The 18,491-nt window shown below is 42.6% G+C and overlaps 1 protein-coding gene across 3 annotated transcripts in view; it reads left to right on the top strand.

Moving 5' to 3' along the window:
• cacna1ha (calcium channel, voltage-dependent, T type, alpha 1H subunit a) overlaps positions 1–18,491 on the top strand; it is a 483,986-nt gene that overhangs the window by 339,254 nt on the left and 126,241 nt on the right. For all 3 annotated transcript variants that reach the window (XM_034190926.1, XM_034190928.1, XM_034190927.1), the window contains exon 19: positions 1,535–1,921. In XM_034190926.1, coding sequence (XP_034046817.1) covers positions 1,535–1,921 — 387 coding nt within the window. The remainder of the gene's footprint in view (positions 1–1,534; positions 1,922–18,491) is intronic.

Here is an 18,491-nt window from a genome sequence, read left to right as displayed (position 1 = left end):
AAAACAATAATAGTCTACATAATAGACAATAATAGTCAACAATAATAGACTAATAATGTTACAATACAATTTTAGAGAAGAGACAAAAAGAACCTAATGAAACAAAACACAACAGGAAAGATCAAATCATGTAACAATGAAAATAACTATAAATAAGTGTTTCCTGTGAACACCTAGTGAGTAGTGAGTAGTGACTTTTACTTTCTACTTGAGTACATTTACTTGTACATTACTTGTCATACTTAAGTACAATAAATACTAGATACTTTAAGATTTTTACTTGAGTAGTATTTCAATCGGTGACTTGAACTTCTACCAAAGTCATTTTTTTTTAATGGGTATCTGTACTTTTAGCTTAAGTGTGATTTTCCAGTACTTTAAACAACACTGACCTGGAGCCACATCCAGATCCTGTTATGTTTCGGACGCGGTCGGAGCACCGACCCAGCGTTTGAAAGGACCCAGCATAAAATAAGCAGAGCACGGTTCAAAGGATAACAGAATTTAATAAACATAACAGTGAGTGATGTGCTAAACAACTAAAAAGTCCGCGGTCTGGTGAGGTGGAAACACGGCGCGCTCTCAACAGCACAAACGGTCCAGAGCCACAGCAGTTCGGACCCAGGGACCCCGCCGACACCCCCCAGGTGGCCGCAACAAACCAAGTCTGTGAAGAAAGAAAACATGAGGTGAGTCCAACTCCACACAGAGAGACACAACTCAAAGGTGCACGCAATCATCAAACACTTCCTGGCTTAAATCTATACATCAGCTTCTCACCCTGCAGGCACGGAACAACTCAGTTCAAGTCTCCACTGCAGCAGAAGCTGATTAGACAATTAGCATAACGTGACAGCTCACCAACACAAGGTGTGAGGGACACCAAATCCACTGTCATTACTTCACAAAAGTCACCAAAACCAAATTACCTCAGGAAGTGTGCTGAAGAGCGTGAGACCTCACCCAATCCTCCTTCACAGACTGTGGCGTCAAACCTGGAGCGGTCTCTGCGTCTGTGATGGTGAGATTGTTCTCCTGACGTTGATCTCACACATCTGCTCACAAGGTCGAGTCTCTGGCAATCACACACTGTGCATTCAAGGTTTAAATGCAGCAATCTCTGATCAAGACAAAATACACCACAGCTGTGAGTCCTGATGACCTGCTCGTGATAACAAGCCTCAGGTGTTCAGGGTGAGGTCCTAATGCTCAGCCACTCAGTCCTGAATGCATACCACCTGGTGGGAGAAACAGAAAACAAAAACCAAGCCAGCCAAACACCCCAGCCCACAACAGATCCACCTCAAAGACTACGCTACTTGTCCTTGACCCAAGACCCACATAGCCACCAAATTTTGTTGAGAGCTGTTTTTTATATGGTGCCATTGCTTAAAAACAAAATAAATATCACCTCCAGGACTAAAGTTAAAAAATAAATAAATAAATACAGTCTCTGAACTACATAACTGATGTACACTAATTCATATGAAGTAACCAACCTCCCATTTTGGTCACCTGCCTCCTGTCTCTCCAGGGCCACTCCAGTCCCAGCCCACATTCTCCCCTTCCTCCCCGTGGGTGTGGCAGCTCATGGGGAAGCCGTCGCTCCAGTTGGAACAGTTTGGGAAGAGCCCCGAGCCTGAAAAGGCGAGACACGAGTGGAGAAAGGGAGAGTCTTTTGTCAGGGGAGGGGGGTGAGGAGGAGGATAGCGAGGTGCACAAGGGTGAGGCACTCGGAGTTGTGGGAAACAGCAGACTGCGACCGGAGTCCTTGGAGCTACCGCAGCCTTCAACTGTCTGTCCTTCCACAATAACAGAATACAGTGACTGCAACGGGAGGACTCTGACCTGTGACCCTAACATAAACTCTAACCCCAAAGACGACTCATCTCCTGATGATGATGATGAAATAGATGATGATGTAAGTTAATCAAAAGCCAGTTTTTGATGTATTGCTGAGAAAGAATGCTGATTTACACACCCGGCATTGTTGTGTTGGAATAATGGGTCTCATGTTTGTTTGTTTATTTATTTATTTTTGCATATGGTGGCCTCTTACATGTGTCAGATTCAGCAAGAGCTCATCACTTATATGATGAAAGGTGTCCATCAGGAAACTGGTATCTACGATGAGGAGGTGGAACTTAATATATGTTTCAGTCTTTCATGTGCCTTCCAGCAAAGTGACTTATTTTCAGTTCCACTCCACCATGAAGCTGTAAAACTGGTGATGTAACAGAAAAAAACCTATGCACAGTTTCTCCAGTCACATCCCCAGAATCCTATCACTCTTTCAGAGAGGTCATAGGTGTCTTGATGGCTTCACTCACTAGTCTCCTTCACAATCACCGCAAGAAGATTTATCACAGAGGAGCATACTGTTTGTATTTATTAGTGATTGATGGAAATGAAGTCCAAGACATATTCATTGACTTGGAACTATTCATGTGTCCATCGCCTGACATATCCAAAGAAAACAGGCTGTAAAAGTGAGGATTTAATCCTTATATTTAGGATTATGTTTAGATGGAGATGGATGATCTTCCAAGGTGACCCAAATGGGAGCAGCCAAAAGAAGTTAGTTTGTCCAATTGCATATAGCCTCTGAACATGCAGGGACTGTGTATAGACGGCCAAAAGTCAAAGTAAAAGCCAAACGTCTACACTACAAAAACATCCTGACTGTTTCATTTCATCTCCATTGTAATGGAGATGTTACAGAAGCATATTGCATTCACTGGATAAAAAAAAAATCAGACTGCTGATCTTGTAATTATGAGAAAAGATCTCATAATTACAAGATCAGGATGTTTTGATCAGGAGATCAGGATCTTGTGATTATGAGAAAAGATCTTGTAATTACGAGATCAGGATCTTGTGATTATGAGAAAAGATCTCATAATTACGAGATCAGGATCTACTCTCCTTTTGTCTAACCCATGGACCATCTCCCAAATACCCAAATATAATAAAATATCTGCTGGCTATTTCATAAGATCTCTTCTATGGAAGCAAAGAGAGATATAAACACTTTAGTTCTGACCTCCTCCATCTGTTGGCATTTGTGAGTGAGGGAGACTTTGAAAAAAAAAAAAAAGATCATGGATTAGTTGAAATGAGGAAAAGGGTATAAAGCATGATCATATGAATATGCAGGAATGAATTAATAATACAGGCTTGTGAATTTTAAATCATTCATGTTCATAAAGAATAAGTGAGTGAGAGAGAGAAGAGTGAGGCAGTGAGACAGTAAGCACAACAGCAAGTGACAGAGAAGAGCAAGACAACGAGCTCATGAGTGCAAGAGCAGACAAAGACCTAATCTAAGGGCCTCGTCACACTACAGCACAAATGCTGTACAAATCACACAAATTGGAAAAACAAACAGAATTCGAGCTCCATTTGTACGGGACAGACATTCGTAAATGGCTGTACCCAAATGTGATACAAAGCCACGAATGATTCATGCAACTAGGTGTGGCAGCAACACCAGAATCCAGGTGTTCTATCCAGAGTGCAAGTTGAATGCAGACATAAAGCTTGCCACATGAAAAAATAAAGCAAAAGACAATGAATAAAAACAACACAGCATGAAACCCCACAATGCCAGCACCCGAGGTCAATGTGGAAAGCAAGTGGGAGTGGGGGCGTGGCAGGCCGAGCGCTGTGGTCCACTCTTTTGAAGACCTGCTGTGTCAGAGATGCTTGGCAGGGGAAGATTATTATCAGTTGTAGGACAAAGGCAAGATCACTTTATCCAACACCTTCCAACAGAGCTGCAATCATGAGCCATGTGGACGTGTCAACATGTTCCATACTGCTGAGGGTTTTCGTAGAAGCAGTATAGAAGGCAACACCAAGGAGGTGCACTCCTTGCTGCAGAACATGACAAACTGCAAATTCAATGTCACCTCCTTCAGCCCAGAAGGACAGACAGAGACGGTGTTCCACCAGTCCGTCATTGACAGGAACCTGGAGCTGATAAACCTGCTGGTAACATCATGCACAGATATCTGACTGGCCAACAGGGAAGCGTGGAGAACAATCATTTATAGCTACACAGTTGTGCCAGATTTAACCCTCTTGGGGCTGAGGGCATTTTTTGGACAGTTCACTCGCCTGGCATAAATGTTTTATTATTTCTGTTAACAGCTCTCCCTGCATCCCAAATCAAGTTTTATGTCTCTTTTTTTTCAGGACAACCTGTGCTTTCAGAATATATGTTTTTGTCATGTTTTTATAAGTGTAATAAAGGTTTACAATCAAAAATAAGAAAGGAAAAATAAAGCGAAAAATAATTTTCCACACATTTATTCAAAACACACAGCAAACTATAATAAACAACTGTTTTGACACTTTATAAACATAATTTGAGGTCTTGTGTGAAAGACTGTACAACAAAAAGGTTCAAACAATAAACACAAATGCACATTTTGAACAATATACGAAATAGTCTATGCATTTTGTTGTCCATTGATATGGTAAACAGTGCTTTACACAGAGAAAGCAGCAGAGTTATCCAGTAACATTCACATGCAAACTAGTGGAGCAATCCTGATAGTTACACACTCTTTGTTTGAGCACATGATTGTCATCAGAGGCTCTCCGTGTGCTCCTGCTTTCACTGATCGCTGTGCATAATGGCGCAGGGCACACTGAGTATGTACTAGTATGTACTCATTGGAGCACCCAGGGGGCTATTCAAATGGGCCAACTAGTAACATATCACTCCTGAAAACGATCTTTGGCTTTTCACGTGAGGTAAATCTGCCCTACGATTGGATTTTGGAAAACCATGTGATGGTGAACCAATTCTGATTGGACACTCACATTGCGCACGTCATCACACAGCTTCTATGAGAGTATAAAATGGCTGATGGCTGGCCCAAAAGTCCACAGAGTTCACTTTTCAGCAAACAAAAAGTAAGTTTCTATCTCATATCATTCAAAAGTTATTTATAATTTAGTAAAGCTTGGTCTTAGACGTCATATACAACGTGTCGGCCCCAGAGGGTTAAGGGAAAAAAACAACTTTGCAAGCATCACTACCACCAACCACTGCAAACCAACCAAACGTGGAGCTCTTTGCACCCTCAAATCCAAAATGTGGTGCTGCTTTTATGCAGCACTTCTCCGTGAAAATGTCAAGAAAAATAAATCAAACAAACAGCCATTTTTGTTCGTACTGAAGTTTTCCCCTTAAGTGTCAGCACAGTGGATCAGTGGTTAGCACTGTTGCCTCACAGCAAGAAATCCATTGGTTCAATTCCCATCTGTGGCCTTTTTGTGTGGAGTTTGGATGTTCTCCCCATGTTTGTGTGGGTTTCTTCTGGGTGGTCCGGTTTCCTACCACATTTAAAAACATGCAGGTTAGGTGAATTGGAAACTTTATAATTGTCCAGGTCTCCCTTGCAAAAAGGTCACCCCCAGGTGGCCGCAACAAACCGAGTCTGTGAAGAAGGAACCATTATGTGAGTCCACACTCTACACACAGAGAGACCACTCAAAGGTGTACATAAACAGCAAACACTTCCTGGCTTAATTACTAATCAGCTTCCCAACCTGCAGGCATGGAACATCCAGTTCACAAAACTCCACTGCAGTGGAAGCCGATACATGACTAACGTACAGCTCAATATAATAAGGTGTGAGGGACACCACATTTACTGACTGTATAAACGTTAGTCACAAAATCTAACGTACCTCAGGAAGTGTGCTGACGAGCGTGAGACCTCACCCCTTCCTCTTTCACAGACCGTGCAACAAACCCTGGACGTTCTCTGCATCCACTGATGATGAGATGGCTCCCGAGATGACGATCTCACCCGTCTGGTCACAAGGTCGAGTCTCTGGCAAATACACACTGTATACTCCAGTCTTAAATGCCACCATGTTCCAATCCATATAGATGCACCACAGCTGTGAGTCCTGACGAGCCGCAGGTGATCAGGGTGAGGTCCTGATAACCTCAGCAACACAGCCACTCAGTCCCAAATGCAAGCCACCTGGAAGGAAAACCAAAAGACAGAAACAAAAAGCCCAGGCCCCCCCATACAACAGTACCCCACCCTCACGGGAAGCCTCCCGGCGACCACACAAACCTGGCCCAGGAGAAACCCCCCCCTCCAGGGACCATGGCTGGAAACCGCATCTGCATTCGTCTTCCAACAGAATGGTTGATGTCCTCTCCTCTGGCATCCTTGCCTTTGTTTTAGTCAGTCATTTAGCACAGGTGTGGCCAGGAGTTCTTAAACCTGTGCGGTCAGCCTTTATCCAACCATGTTCGGTCTTTAGTCATAAAACAAAAAACAAACACAAACAACCAAAACACCCCCCCCCCCAGGGACCGTCCCATCAAACCCCGGGAGGAGAAAAGAAAAACCCCAAACTTAAGCTTACAATAATGCTAAAACACCCCCCCCCCCAAACGACATGTAGGGACCAACACCCCCCAGAGGACTTCCCGCCAGCTCCAGCTAATAACCACAGCCGAGGTCCCTCTGGGATCCAACGTCACCCACGGGGACTCCCAGCGCCTCCCAGAGGACCACTCGTCAACCCCAGGAGACGCCTCCCCTCATGACCAACGGACCCAGCCCCGGCCGTCTATGGCTAGATGGACCCACAGCCCTTTCCCCCCAGAGGACACCACAGTCAAACCCTGAGGGCGGAAACTGGGGGAAAAACAAGAAGAAAAAAAAAAAACACATACAACAAACAACCCCAACCCCCCCCCTTGGCGCAGTGGAAACTGGAAGCACGTTCAGTGTCACCAACCGTGACTATACCCCAGAAGCAAACCAGGAGGAGTGGAACAGCGGTTATGGCAAACGGCACAAAACGGCGCCACTCCTCCGACTTCTACACCAGCCACTAGCTGCGGGTATATCCCACTGCCCCAAACCTCAGCCACGCCGATGGCAGATGGCCAAAGGCGTGCTGAAGCCGGAGGTGGAACAGGGAATCAAACCCCCCCCCCCCAGGTGCAGAGGTTACCTGGGAAACGCCCAGTAAACCAAACTGCACCGCTCCAGCAACGCCGACACTACGGCTCACCCGGCTGGAGCCAGAGGAGAAGAGGGAAGAAAAAGAAAATACCCCAAACCCCCCCCCCCCCCTCCTGCAGAGGCTACCTGGGAAATGCCCAGCACAACCAACTGCACCCCTCCAGCAACGCCGACACTACGGCTCACCCGGCTGGAGTCAGAGGAGAAGAGAGGGCATAACAAAAACAAACAAAAAAAAAGAAAAAAAAACCCAAGTACCACCCCATCACCCCCCAGGGACCGTCCCATCAAACCCTGGGGAGGTGAAACAAAAAGAACTAAAAAAAGACTAACAGACCAACATACAGTTGTTTGGGTCCTTTTTTTTTCTTTTTTTCTTCTTAGACAGAACTGCAGGGTCACGACCCCAGACACAAACAGTGGAAAAGAAAAAAATAAATCCCACACAAAAACCAACTCAAAAAACACCCACACGAAATGAACACAAAACAAATCAGTGACGTATACCGTTAAGCTCAAACAAATCGAACACACCTGTTCTAACTTAAGAGCTTAACGTAATGTGACTAAGTCACCAAAAGAGGGAGCCAAAGTGCTAAAAATGAAAAAAAACCCCTTTGGTGACAGAAAACAAACGAGCTGCATCTCCGTGCGCAGCTGTGTGCAACACACCAAAATGTGCTCAACTAAATAATGCCGGCTGATACAACAGACGCAGTAGTTATCTTTATCCGGGGAAACGGGGCTACAACTGTAACACAGGAAGCTCAGCGACCCGTGCCACAGAGCTCCGCCGTGCGCGTGCACCCATTACAGACACACTCTTGCAGCTCCCGTTTAAACCTCTTATCCGGTCGGAGCGTGATGCGAAGCCGTCGCCAGTCACACTCCACCACGACCCACGGATAAGGCACAACACAGGAACACGGCTGCAAGAGAGCACAAATCAGTATTCAGCAATGGGTCTCAAACACGCACCATCCGGGCGGAGAGCACCCGCAACTGATCCGGATAACTACTGAACGTCTGCTGCCGCCTTCCCGGCGCGTTACCGTCTCTGCTACCGCTGGGTCCGTGATGTTTGGCCAGAGACTACTGTTATGTGTCGGACGCAGCTCGGAGAACCGACCAGCGTTTGAAGGACCCAGTATGAAATAAGCAGAGCATGGTACAAAGGCTAACTGAATTTAATACATAACAGTGATACAAAACAACAAAAGAGTGTGCGGTCTGGCATGGTGGTGATACGGTGCGCTCCCAGCAGCGCTAACGGTCCGGAGCCAGAAGCTGTTCGGACCCAAGGACCCCGCCAACACCCCCCAGGTGGCCGCAACAAACCGAGTCTGTGAAAGAAGGAACCATTATGTGAGTCCACACTCTACACACAGAGAGACCACTCAAAGGTGTACATAAACAGCAAACACTTCCTGGCTTAATTACTAATCAGCTTCCCAACCTGCAGGCATGGAACATCCAGTTCACAAAACTCCACTGCAGTGGAAGCCGATACATGACTAACGTACAGCTCAATATAATAAGGTGTGAGGGACACCACATTTACTGACTGTATAAACGTTAGTCACAAAATCTAACGTACCTCAGGAAGTGTGCTGACGAGCGTGAGACCTCACCCCTTCCTCTTTCACAGACCGTGCAACAAACCCTGGACGTTCTCTGCATCCACTGATGAGATGGCTCCCGAGATGACGATCTCACCCGTCTGGTCACAAGGTCGAGTCTCTGGCAAATACACCTGTATACTCCAGTCTTAAATGCCACCATGTTCCAATCCATATAGATGCACCACAGCTGAGTCCTGACGAGCCGCAGGTGACAGGGTGAGGTCCTGATAACCTCAGCAACACAGCCACTCAGTCCCAAATGCAAGCCACCTGGAAGGAAAACCAAAAGACAGAAACAAAAAGGCAGCCAGGCCCCCCCAGCCATACAACAAGATGCATTTTTGCCCAATGATAAAATAAAAATCATACGCGTCTTATTCAATATCCTCATTTTATTCATGTGCAACATACACTGTCACACTTCTTTTAATATATTTATTATACTTCATGGACCATAGTGAACACTTCTTATTTGTATAATATGATGTCCTAAAAAAACAACACTATAACAAAAATTGACTGTAAACAGAATCAAATTTATTGCCCAAATCTTTCAATTATACCTGAATCTATATATGATTTTTTCAATTGATAAAATCAATAAAATTTGACTGCATATATTCTTAATAATATATTGAGATACAGACAGTTCACAGAAAACATTTTCCATTGATACAATCAAATTTAGAAACAGTCCAGCAGGTAACAATATTCATGTCCATGACTAAATATACTAAAACAATACGTCACAATTGTACACATACCACAATTTGATATGTGTACAATTGTGATATATTTGTTTCAGTATATTTAGATTTTGTTGTGATTTGGCACTTTATAAGCCGATTAAATGGAATTGAAATTGAACATTTTATTGAGTCTTAAAGTAAATAATATGAAATTGGTCACTGGATCCTTAAACTTTTGACATAATAAACTCTTTATGGTGAATCCTTGATCTGGACATAAATAGGAATAAACAAAATCTGTAGTTTTTGTCAAAAGCATTTCTTTTCAGGCATTATTGGCATGAATGTCTTTCCATATATCTGAGCTCTTGCAGCTGTTGTGCTTCACTTCAGGATGTAATTTGTAAAGAAATACAGCACGTTTCATTTTGGGAGAAAAAAAAACATTTTAGTCGATTGTAGTTTCTTGTCTGTATTACAACGTTTGTAAGAGGTGTCATTTTATTTAAAGCGGCGATTTATTTTGAAGTTATTAATTCCGACCGGACTCTGTCTTGGCCGTGCAGCGTTTCGAGCTGTGTGAATGGAACGGAGGACGATTCTCTTGACAGCAACAAGACAAGAGTCCCATTTAGTGACTTTAATCCACACAAAAGTGACTGACGATATTTTAATGGCTTTGAGAGGGGTTAAGAAGCGTACTTGCCATTTCTGAAGAGCAGTGAATCAAAGAACCAACGAGCTACTGAATCGAAGCAATGCTTCAGTGGTTCATGGTTTCAAAGTGGAGCCGTGCTGCAGAAACAGTTGATTGCAGACCAAACCCTGAATATCTGACTTTATTTGTACGTCGTATGACTCTGAAACTCGGAAAATCCGTGTAATTTACGGACTATAGGTTGACATGAAACCACCGAAAAGCTGTGTTCACTGCGGGGACACGTTCAGCACTATTCGGAATTATTCAAGATTTTTTTTTTACCGATGACGAACAATGCGTAAAAAAAAATTTGACCGATGCAGCTGCATCAGTCCAAACCGGTCTGGATCCAGGCCTGAGACTAACCTGGTTAAGGGCCCCGTCACACGAAACACGAAAGATGCAGAAACCGGAAGAAAATCCGTGAACAAAAAACAAAATGGGGAACCGTGAAACATTCCACCTGCTGTCGGGAGGGACACGTGGTCGAACAGGTGCACGCTCATGGTCGCGCGCATAAACACAGTGCGAGCATGTGGAAAGTCATGCACACAGCAGCGGAGGAAAAAAATAAACACACCTTAATTTATAATACTTAATTCCTGTTATAAAGAGTGGACTTAGCCTCCGCCTAGATGTACACATGAGGAAGTAATGAAATGACATGGATTACTGTTCTCCCTTTTATGTTTTACATGAATTCATGAGAGAATCACATCATGTAAGAGCTGACTGGCTCCTGTGTCATGAAGAGCCGGGCTCTCGCGTCGTTCACACATCAGCCGGCATGACGTGCCCACAGAGCAGTGATCAGCTGCGATTGTGATCTGTGCTTTAATCCTCATAGGGTCTTTGTTTTTTGTTACATGGGGAGTCCTGTTGGGTCTGGTGGACCCACTGGATTTTGGGGCTTTTAATTCAACATAATTAAACTTTTGTTTGTATGTTTGTTAAAATACTCAGCAAATGTTTGTCTCCTCCCAATTACAAGTGATATAAACAACACATATGCAAAATTTGTTCCTTTTACCTTTATTAAATTACATTTATGAATAGAAATGCCACTCGTTTCTGCTTATTTACACAAATGTGCCGACTGCTGTAGGAATGCTGTACGAGGTGTTCGAGTGCAATTTGAATGCAGCATGAATTGCAAAAAAGGCGTTCTAATGTCAATTTGTACAGCATTCATGCAACTCGTGCTCTAGTGTGACAGGGGTATAATTAATGGACAGAATGAGTTGGATGTTGATAGTGTGGTTGAGCCACAGCTGGGACACAAGCTCCAAATCTCTTCTGAAAATTCACATCATCAGTTGTTGTCGAGCTGAAGTATGTCTACAAATGAAGACCCCAAAATGTTTGCAGCAGTGTGCCAATTTGCTGCATTTTCTATGAAAGGTTTGATGAAATGCTTTATGACTGGGCCACAGTTTGATCTTTGCTGGTTCAGCGAGTGTTTTGAGAGCAAAACAGAACAGATCAGCTGTGATCAATGGCCTCTGGTCATCAATACTGATTGATTGAGCCTGACCGCAGCGCTGAGTTTGATTGATAATGTGTCACTTCAAGGTTCAAGACACAAAAACTGAAGTGACTTTGGAGCTCTGTGATAATACACGAGAGATAATGACATATCTGTTTTTTTTGTTTTCTTTTCGTCTCTGCAGCCAGAGGAGCTGACAGATATTTTAGAGATCAGTAACATCGTCTTCACCAGTTTGTTCTGGAGATGTGCTTCAAGCTGCTGGCCTTTGGCGTGTTTGGATACATCAAGAACCCGTACAACATCTTTGACGGGATCATTGTTATTATCAGGTAACCAACCCAGTTTAACCTTTGACCCTCTGCATTGATTTCCGCCCATAGAATAGTACTGGCCAACTAAAGCATAGCAGACTTTAAAACCCCTTCTAAGCCTGTATATCCCATCGATGAGAAATTTCATTTTTATTTGTGAGATACTGACAAGCCAAAATGAGGTGGATGGTAGGGGGTTAAAGGTATTGATTGCTTCAAAAGTTTCCTGTAGAAATCCAGTTTTGAAAAGTACTATAATTTCTCTGATATATCACAAAAAGACAGTTAATTTAACAGCTGGTAAAGTGTTTATTTTGGGGGATTTCATGGCAATTATTGGGAATACACGCTGTGAGATTTTGCACATGAAAGAGGATGGACATCTGCAAGGATCGAAGTTCATGTTGCATTTGATGGAAACTGGAAATTCAGAATTTCTGACTTTTAGCCATGAAAAATACATCCAATAAAGGTCAACAAAAGCAAAACAAACAGCATGTTTTGCCACTAACTTGCTTTGGCAAATCATGTAAAAAATATAACTGTAACTAACTTTAGTTTTCATAACTAACATAGCAGACCTGTGTGTGTGTTTTCAGATGTCCATCAGAGATCCAGTAAAACAGTCTTGTGAAATTTGTCCAGATTTGTTTCTAAAATTCTTTCAAACTGGATCTCTGGTGACTTATGTTCATTAATTTTATCAGTCACTGTTCTATTTACATTTTGTCTTTTTTGATCACCTTCCCCATTATTGTTGGTCTTCTGCCTTTCTTCAGCTCCATGATGTTAATGATTCACCTGATTTACAAAGGTGGAAAACTCCTGAACTGGATCTTGACGATGTCAGAATTGTACTGCTGTGCAAGATTTCTGGATATCCATAATGCCATTACCCCTTTCCTGAATTATTGTTCAAATTTCCACACCTAATGTGCATTTTAGAGAAATTAAACCCAAAACCTGTATCCTAATCCTGAACCAAGACTATTTCAGTCAGTCATTAGACCCTCATTCTGAATCAAGAGGCCTCAGTTAACCTTCTGGAAATCTTAGTCACTCTTGGGAATGCAAAATCTTCCAAGTTTGTCTACCTTCGTTTGCTTCACACATTAGCATATGTAGATAAGCATCAGCATTTGACCCTTGAATGGCATGCTGGGACTTAGTGTCCCAATATATGATGGTGTCCTTCAGCATGTGGCTCCATACAGTCCAGGCAGGCCCAAACACAGAGAGATAGAGAACAGAATCAACCGGTTGGAACTACCTGCGTGGACTTCTCATCAAATGTATCTTTTTTTTTTGTAAAGTTATGTTTTTGAGCTCCTGTTTTCTGTTTCTTCAGCTTTTTTAAAACTTTGAAAAACCTTGTAAGTGTTAGAATGGCCTAAGCAGAGGGTCACCCTTTTGAGTCTGGTCTGCTTAAGGTTTCTTCCTCAATATCATCAAGGGGAGATTTTCCTTACCACTGTCGGCTGTGTGCTTGCCCCGGGGGTTGGTAAGGTTAGACCTTACTTGTGTGAAGCACCTTAACAGAGCTTTGTTGTGATTTGGTGCTATATAAACAAAATAAATTGAATTGAATTAAACACAAAAGCATTTCACTGTCAAATCAACAAAGAAGCAGAGGGTACTGATATGATCACCGGCAGCCAACCCTATGCTTCACTAACAAACCCAGAATTTAGTTATATTGATGCTGAGACCTGTTCAGTTGTTAATAGACAAACACGTCATGCCTCTCTTATTGCCAAAAAAAAAAAAAAAAATCAGCTGGTGTATTAATTTATTTGTTGCTTTGTTCTATACAGCACAGCATCTTGTTATTTACATTATACTTCAAAAAAGCAAGGGAGGCTTGACAATTTAACCCTGAAGGACTCCATCACATATTGCAACACAGTATGTCTTAAAAAGTAATTTTGTTAAATATGCACTGTGGCAAACAATTATTAAAGACTATAAATTAAAAAAAAAGTATTTTATTGAAATTTAATTTCAAATTTTGCCAGATCTACTCAAACTCTCATATATAAATGACGGAGTACTTTCAAACCACAGTTGCACAGTTTAAGACCATTTTCAGAAAATCCACCATTCTCAAAAAATTTAACGTGGCTTTGTGTGGTTGTCAGTGTGTGGGAGATAATTGGCCAGGCTGATGGCGGCTTATCCGTTCTGAGAACTTTTCGTCTGCTGCGGGTTCTAAAGCTGGTTCGATTCCTACCCGCTCTGAGGAGACAGCTGGTGGTGCTGATGAAAACAATGGACAATGTGGCTACATTCTGCATGCTGCTGATGCTCTTCATCTTCACGTTCAGGTTTGCACCCAGACACACAGAGTCACCTTCCCAAATCACATATTGTTCAGTCAAGGATGTATTATGTGGTTTCTCTGCAGTATACTGGGCATGCACCTGTTTGGTTGTAAATTCAGCCTCCAGATGGAGAATGGAGACACCATACCTGACCGCAAAAACTTTGACACGCTGCTCTGGGCCATTGTAACTGTTTTCCAGGTTAGTTTTTTTTAATACAGAGATTAGTTTTCTCAAGTGTCATACGAGGGCTGTCAATAAAGTAAGGGTCCTTTTTATTTTTTTCAAAAACTATATGGATTTCATTCATATGTTTTTACGTCAGACATGCTTGAACCCTCGTGCGCATGCGTGAGTTTTTCCACGCCTGTCGGTGACGTCATTCGCCTGTGAGCACTCCTTGTGGGAGGAGTCGTCCAGCCCCTCGTCGGAATTCCTTTGTCTGAGAAGTTGCTGAGAGACTGGCGCTTTGTTTGATCAAAATTTTTTCTAAACCTGTGAGACACATCGAAGTGGACACGGTTCGAAAAATTAAGCTGGTTTTCAGTGAAAATTTTAACGGCTGATGAGAGATTTTGAGGTGATTCTGTCGCTTTAAGGACTTCCCACAGTGCGAGACGTCGCGCAGCGCTCTCAGCCGCCGTCGTCAGCCTGTTCAAGCTGAAAACCTCCACATTTCAGGCTCTGTTGATCCAGGACGTTGTGAGAGAACAGAGAAGTTTCAGAAGAAGTCGGTTTCAGCATTTTATCCGGATATTCCACTGTTAAAGGAGATTTTTTTTAATGAAAGACGTGCGGACGGGTCCGCGCATCGGGACGCAGCCGACGCGGTGCGGCGGCACAGGAAAAAACCTCCGTGTTGATAACCATTTGTAAAATCCAGGCGGCTTTTGATGGCTTTCAGTGGAGTTATATGAGAAATTGTTTAACAGGCAGGACATGTTCCAACTTGTCCTTAAGGCTTTCAACAGAGGTGTTTTTCCTGTGGCGGAGCGTCACGGCGGCTGCGTCCCGACGCGCGGATCTCCGCACGTCTTTCATTAAAAAAATCTCCTTTAACAGTGGAATATCCGGATAAAATGCTGAAACCGACTTCTTCTGAAACTTCTCTGTTCTCTCACGACGTCCTGGATCAATAGAGCCTGAAATGTGGAGGTTTTCAGCTTGAACAGGCTGACGACGGCGGCTGAGAGCGCTGTGCGACGTCTCGCACCGTGGGAAGTCCTTAAAGCGACAGAATCACCTCAAAATCTCTCATCAGCCGTTAAAATTTTCACTGAAAACCAGCTTAATTTTTCGAACCGTGTCCACTTCGATGTGTCTCACAGGTTTAGAAAAAATTTTGATCAAACAACGCGCCAGTCTCTCAGCAACTTCTCAGACAAAGGAATTCCGACGAGGGGCTGGATGACTCCTCCCACAAGGAGTGCTCACAGGCGAATGACGTCACCGACAGGCGTGGAAAAACTCACGCATGCGCACGAGGGTTCAAGCATGTCTGACGTAAAAACATATGAATGAAATCCATATAGTTTTTTAAAAAAATAAAAAGGACCGTTACTTTATTGACAGCCCTCGTATACTGTACTTTTTGTCGCCACAAAGCAATTCTGATGACCCTGTGAATCATAAGATAATTTCTGCTTCTTGTACACTGAAGAAATCATATATAATGGAAACATGGATGTTCCTGTTATTATATGGTTATTCTTCACTCTACAAGTCATACAAGCATCATCTGGAACACTTGTTTGCAACAAGACAAATGAAAGGCATCACAGAGCTGATGCATAGCCTACTCACTCTACACAACACAATATAAATGTACAAGTAAATATACTTATGTCTGCCATGGTGTTTTTGACACCATACAACTTCTGAGTGACTTCATTAGGAAGTCATTCATACCAATCAATCACAAACATTTTCCTGATTAATATATGTTTAATATTAGTGATGTCCAAAGTAAATGGCAGTTTTTCGAGCAGCCAGCACCTGCCCCCCCATTCTGCTGGGGGACGGCTGAGTTCCTCACAGTGGCTTGACTGTTGCAACACACAACAGACAGCAACTAACATGTACTATTTTAGGGTTTACAAATGTTTTTGACCATTAAGCTTACTCACTATGCCAGCAAAAATGTTGGCGGACTGAAAGTTAATGGAACTATATTTAGCGGACGCTAACTGGCCTGCTTATGGTTTTCAAAGTTAGCTGAAAAGCTAATCTGCTAATGAAAAAGTTATCTTCGCAAATTAGAGGTTAACAGATTACCGGAACTGTGCCCACCACTGCCTTTGCTTCATATTGTGACGGGATCTGGATGTTATTGCATATGCATATCTTGAAAGGATGACGTTTTGATTGCATATTGAGATTAAATCTATTATATTTGCAGTGGAGCTGTAAATTAAGGCCTTTTCCTCCATGTGCAGGGGGGGTCACTCAGTCACTCACTCACTCGTGCAACATTTCACTTTTGAGCGAGATTACTTCAGTTGTCCTCTGATCCTCACCAGACTTATTATATGCATTCTGTGTAGTTTAAAGATGATTGATTGGGGGTCAAAAAGGTCAAGGTCACCGTAGTGTATTTCATAAAGATTTTGTGCACAGTAACTTATTGTTTAACTGCCCGATTATCACCAAACTTGATTCGTGTGTTTGGTATATTGACTCCAAGAAACCGCTTGTCTTTGCGGTCAAATGATTAAAGGCCAATGGAGCATAGTTTGAAAAAATCTTGTGAGCATAATAACTTCGTTCCTACAGTATTTGCATGACTGTCACCACACTTGATATGTTTTTTGCATGGTGACCCCAAGAAACCTATTGATTTGAGGGTCAAAAGGTCAAAGTCAATGAACCGTAGCCTTTATAATTACCAGTGGTAATCTTATCACCATTTGCCCAGGGTGCTGTGGGTTATGCAGATTAGATTAGATTAGCTTCATTAAAAGGACCCTCTGTGTGCTGATTATTGCAAATCATGAAACAACAAATAAATGAGATGATGGAAAAATAATAAGTATATGTAGAAAAATCAAGTGTAAACAGAAGGGAAGAGTTTGTATCCACACTGCAGTATGTCATAATCTCAGGTGAGTTCATATACCTCTCTTCTTTTTGTTCTCCCTGTTATTTCATTATACTCTCTGTGGAGAGTCTGCTTCAGTTGCTCTTCATAGATTGCCCTCTTTTCAATAGGGATGCGTCAGCAGGAAGCAGAATCCGAGAGGTTGGTCACGTTTTGCTGTGTGTGGAGGAGGAAGTCACAGGAAGAAGAAAGAAAGAAGAAAGAGAATGCTGAAGAAGCAGTATTATCTAAAAGTCACCACCTTTCAAGGATGTTTATCTCACTATCACTGCTTAAAGTTTGATATATTTATTTTTCCTACAGCTGTGAAAGTGTAATGAATGGATGCATTGTCATGTCTTTGGTGACAAATAATTCCCAAAAAGGATGAATTTTAATATGAATAGACATTAGTAGTGTGGATTTGAAGATGCTTAGGACTATACACAGAATAAACCAACTCAAAAAAGAATTACACTTGGTAACCTGACTGAATTAAGTTGTTTGAACTTAACCCCTCTTGGCCGATGCCGTTGTATACGATGGCTAATTCCAAGCCTTTACTAAATATAAATAACTTTTAATGATATGAGATAGAAACGTACTTTTTTGCTGAAAAGTTAACTCTGCCGACTTTTGAGCCAGCCATTGGACATCTTTGTACTCTTCATAGAAGCTGTGTGATGACATGCGCATGTGAGTGTGACATGCAAATGTGAGTGTCCAATCAGAATTGGTTCACCGTCACATGGTTTTCCAAAATCCCAATCGTAGGGCAAATTTACCTCACGTGAAAAGCCAAAGATCATTTTCAGGAGTGATATGTTACTAGCTGGCCCATTTGAAAAGCCCCCTGGGTGCTCAGTAAGTACATACTACTGGGCACCCTGCACCATTATGCACAGCGATCAATGAAAGCAGACAGAGAGCCTCTGATGACAATCTCATGTGCTCAAACAAAGAGTGTGTAACTATCAGGATTGCTCCACTAGTTTGCATGTGAATGTTACTGGATAACTCTGTTGCTTTCTCAGCGTAAAGCACTGTTTACCATATCAATGGAGTGAGGGGGACGGCCACTCCTTAGACTGTAAGGAGCCAAAGTGGGCCAAAGTGTGACTGAAAGCCTGCTTTAGGAGCAGCACAGAACACTCCAAAACACAGTAGAAGTAGAAGTTTGTGATTGTAACCCTTTGTGTAATAGCAGACAGAAATTGCTTTGAGATGAAGACAAAAAACACATAGACATTTTGTATATATTGTTCAAAATGTGCAT

This window comes from Thalassophryne amazonica, chromosome 16, assembly GCF_902500255.1.
Source record: "Thalassophryne amazonica chromosome 16, fThaAma1.1, whole genome shotgun sequence".
NCBI classification, from domain to species: domain Eukaryota; kingdom Metazoa; phylum Chordata; class Actinopteri; order Batrachoidiformes; family Batrachoididae; genus Thalassophryne; species Thalassophryne amazonica.
This window is presented reverse-complemented; position numbering and strand designations above follow the sequence as displayed.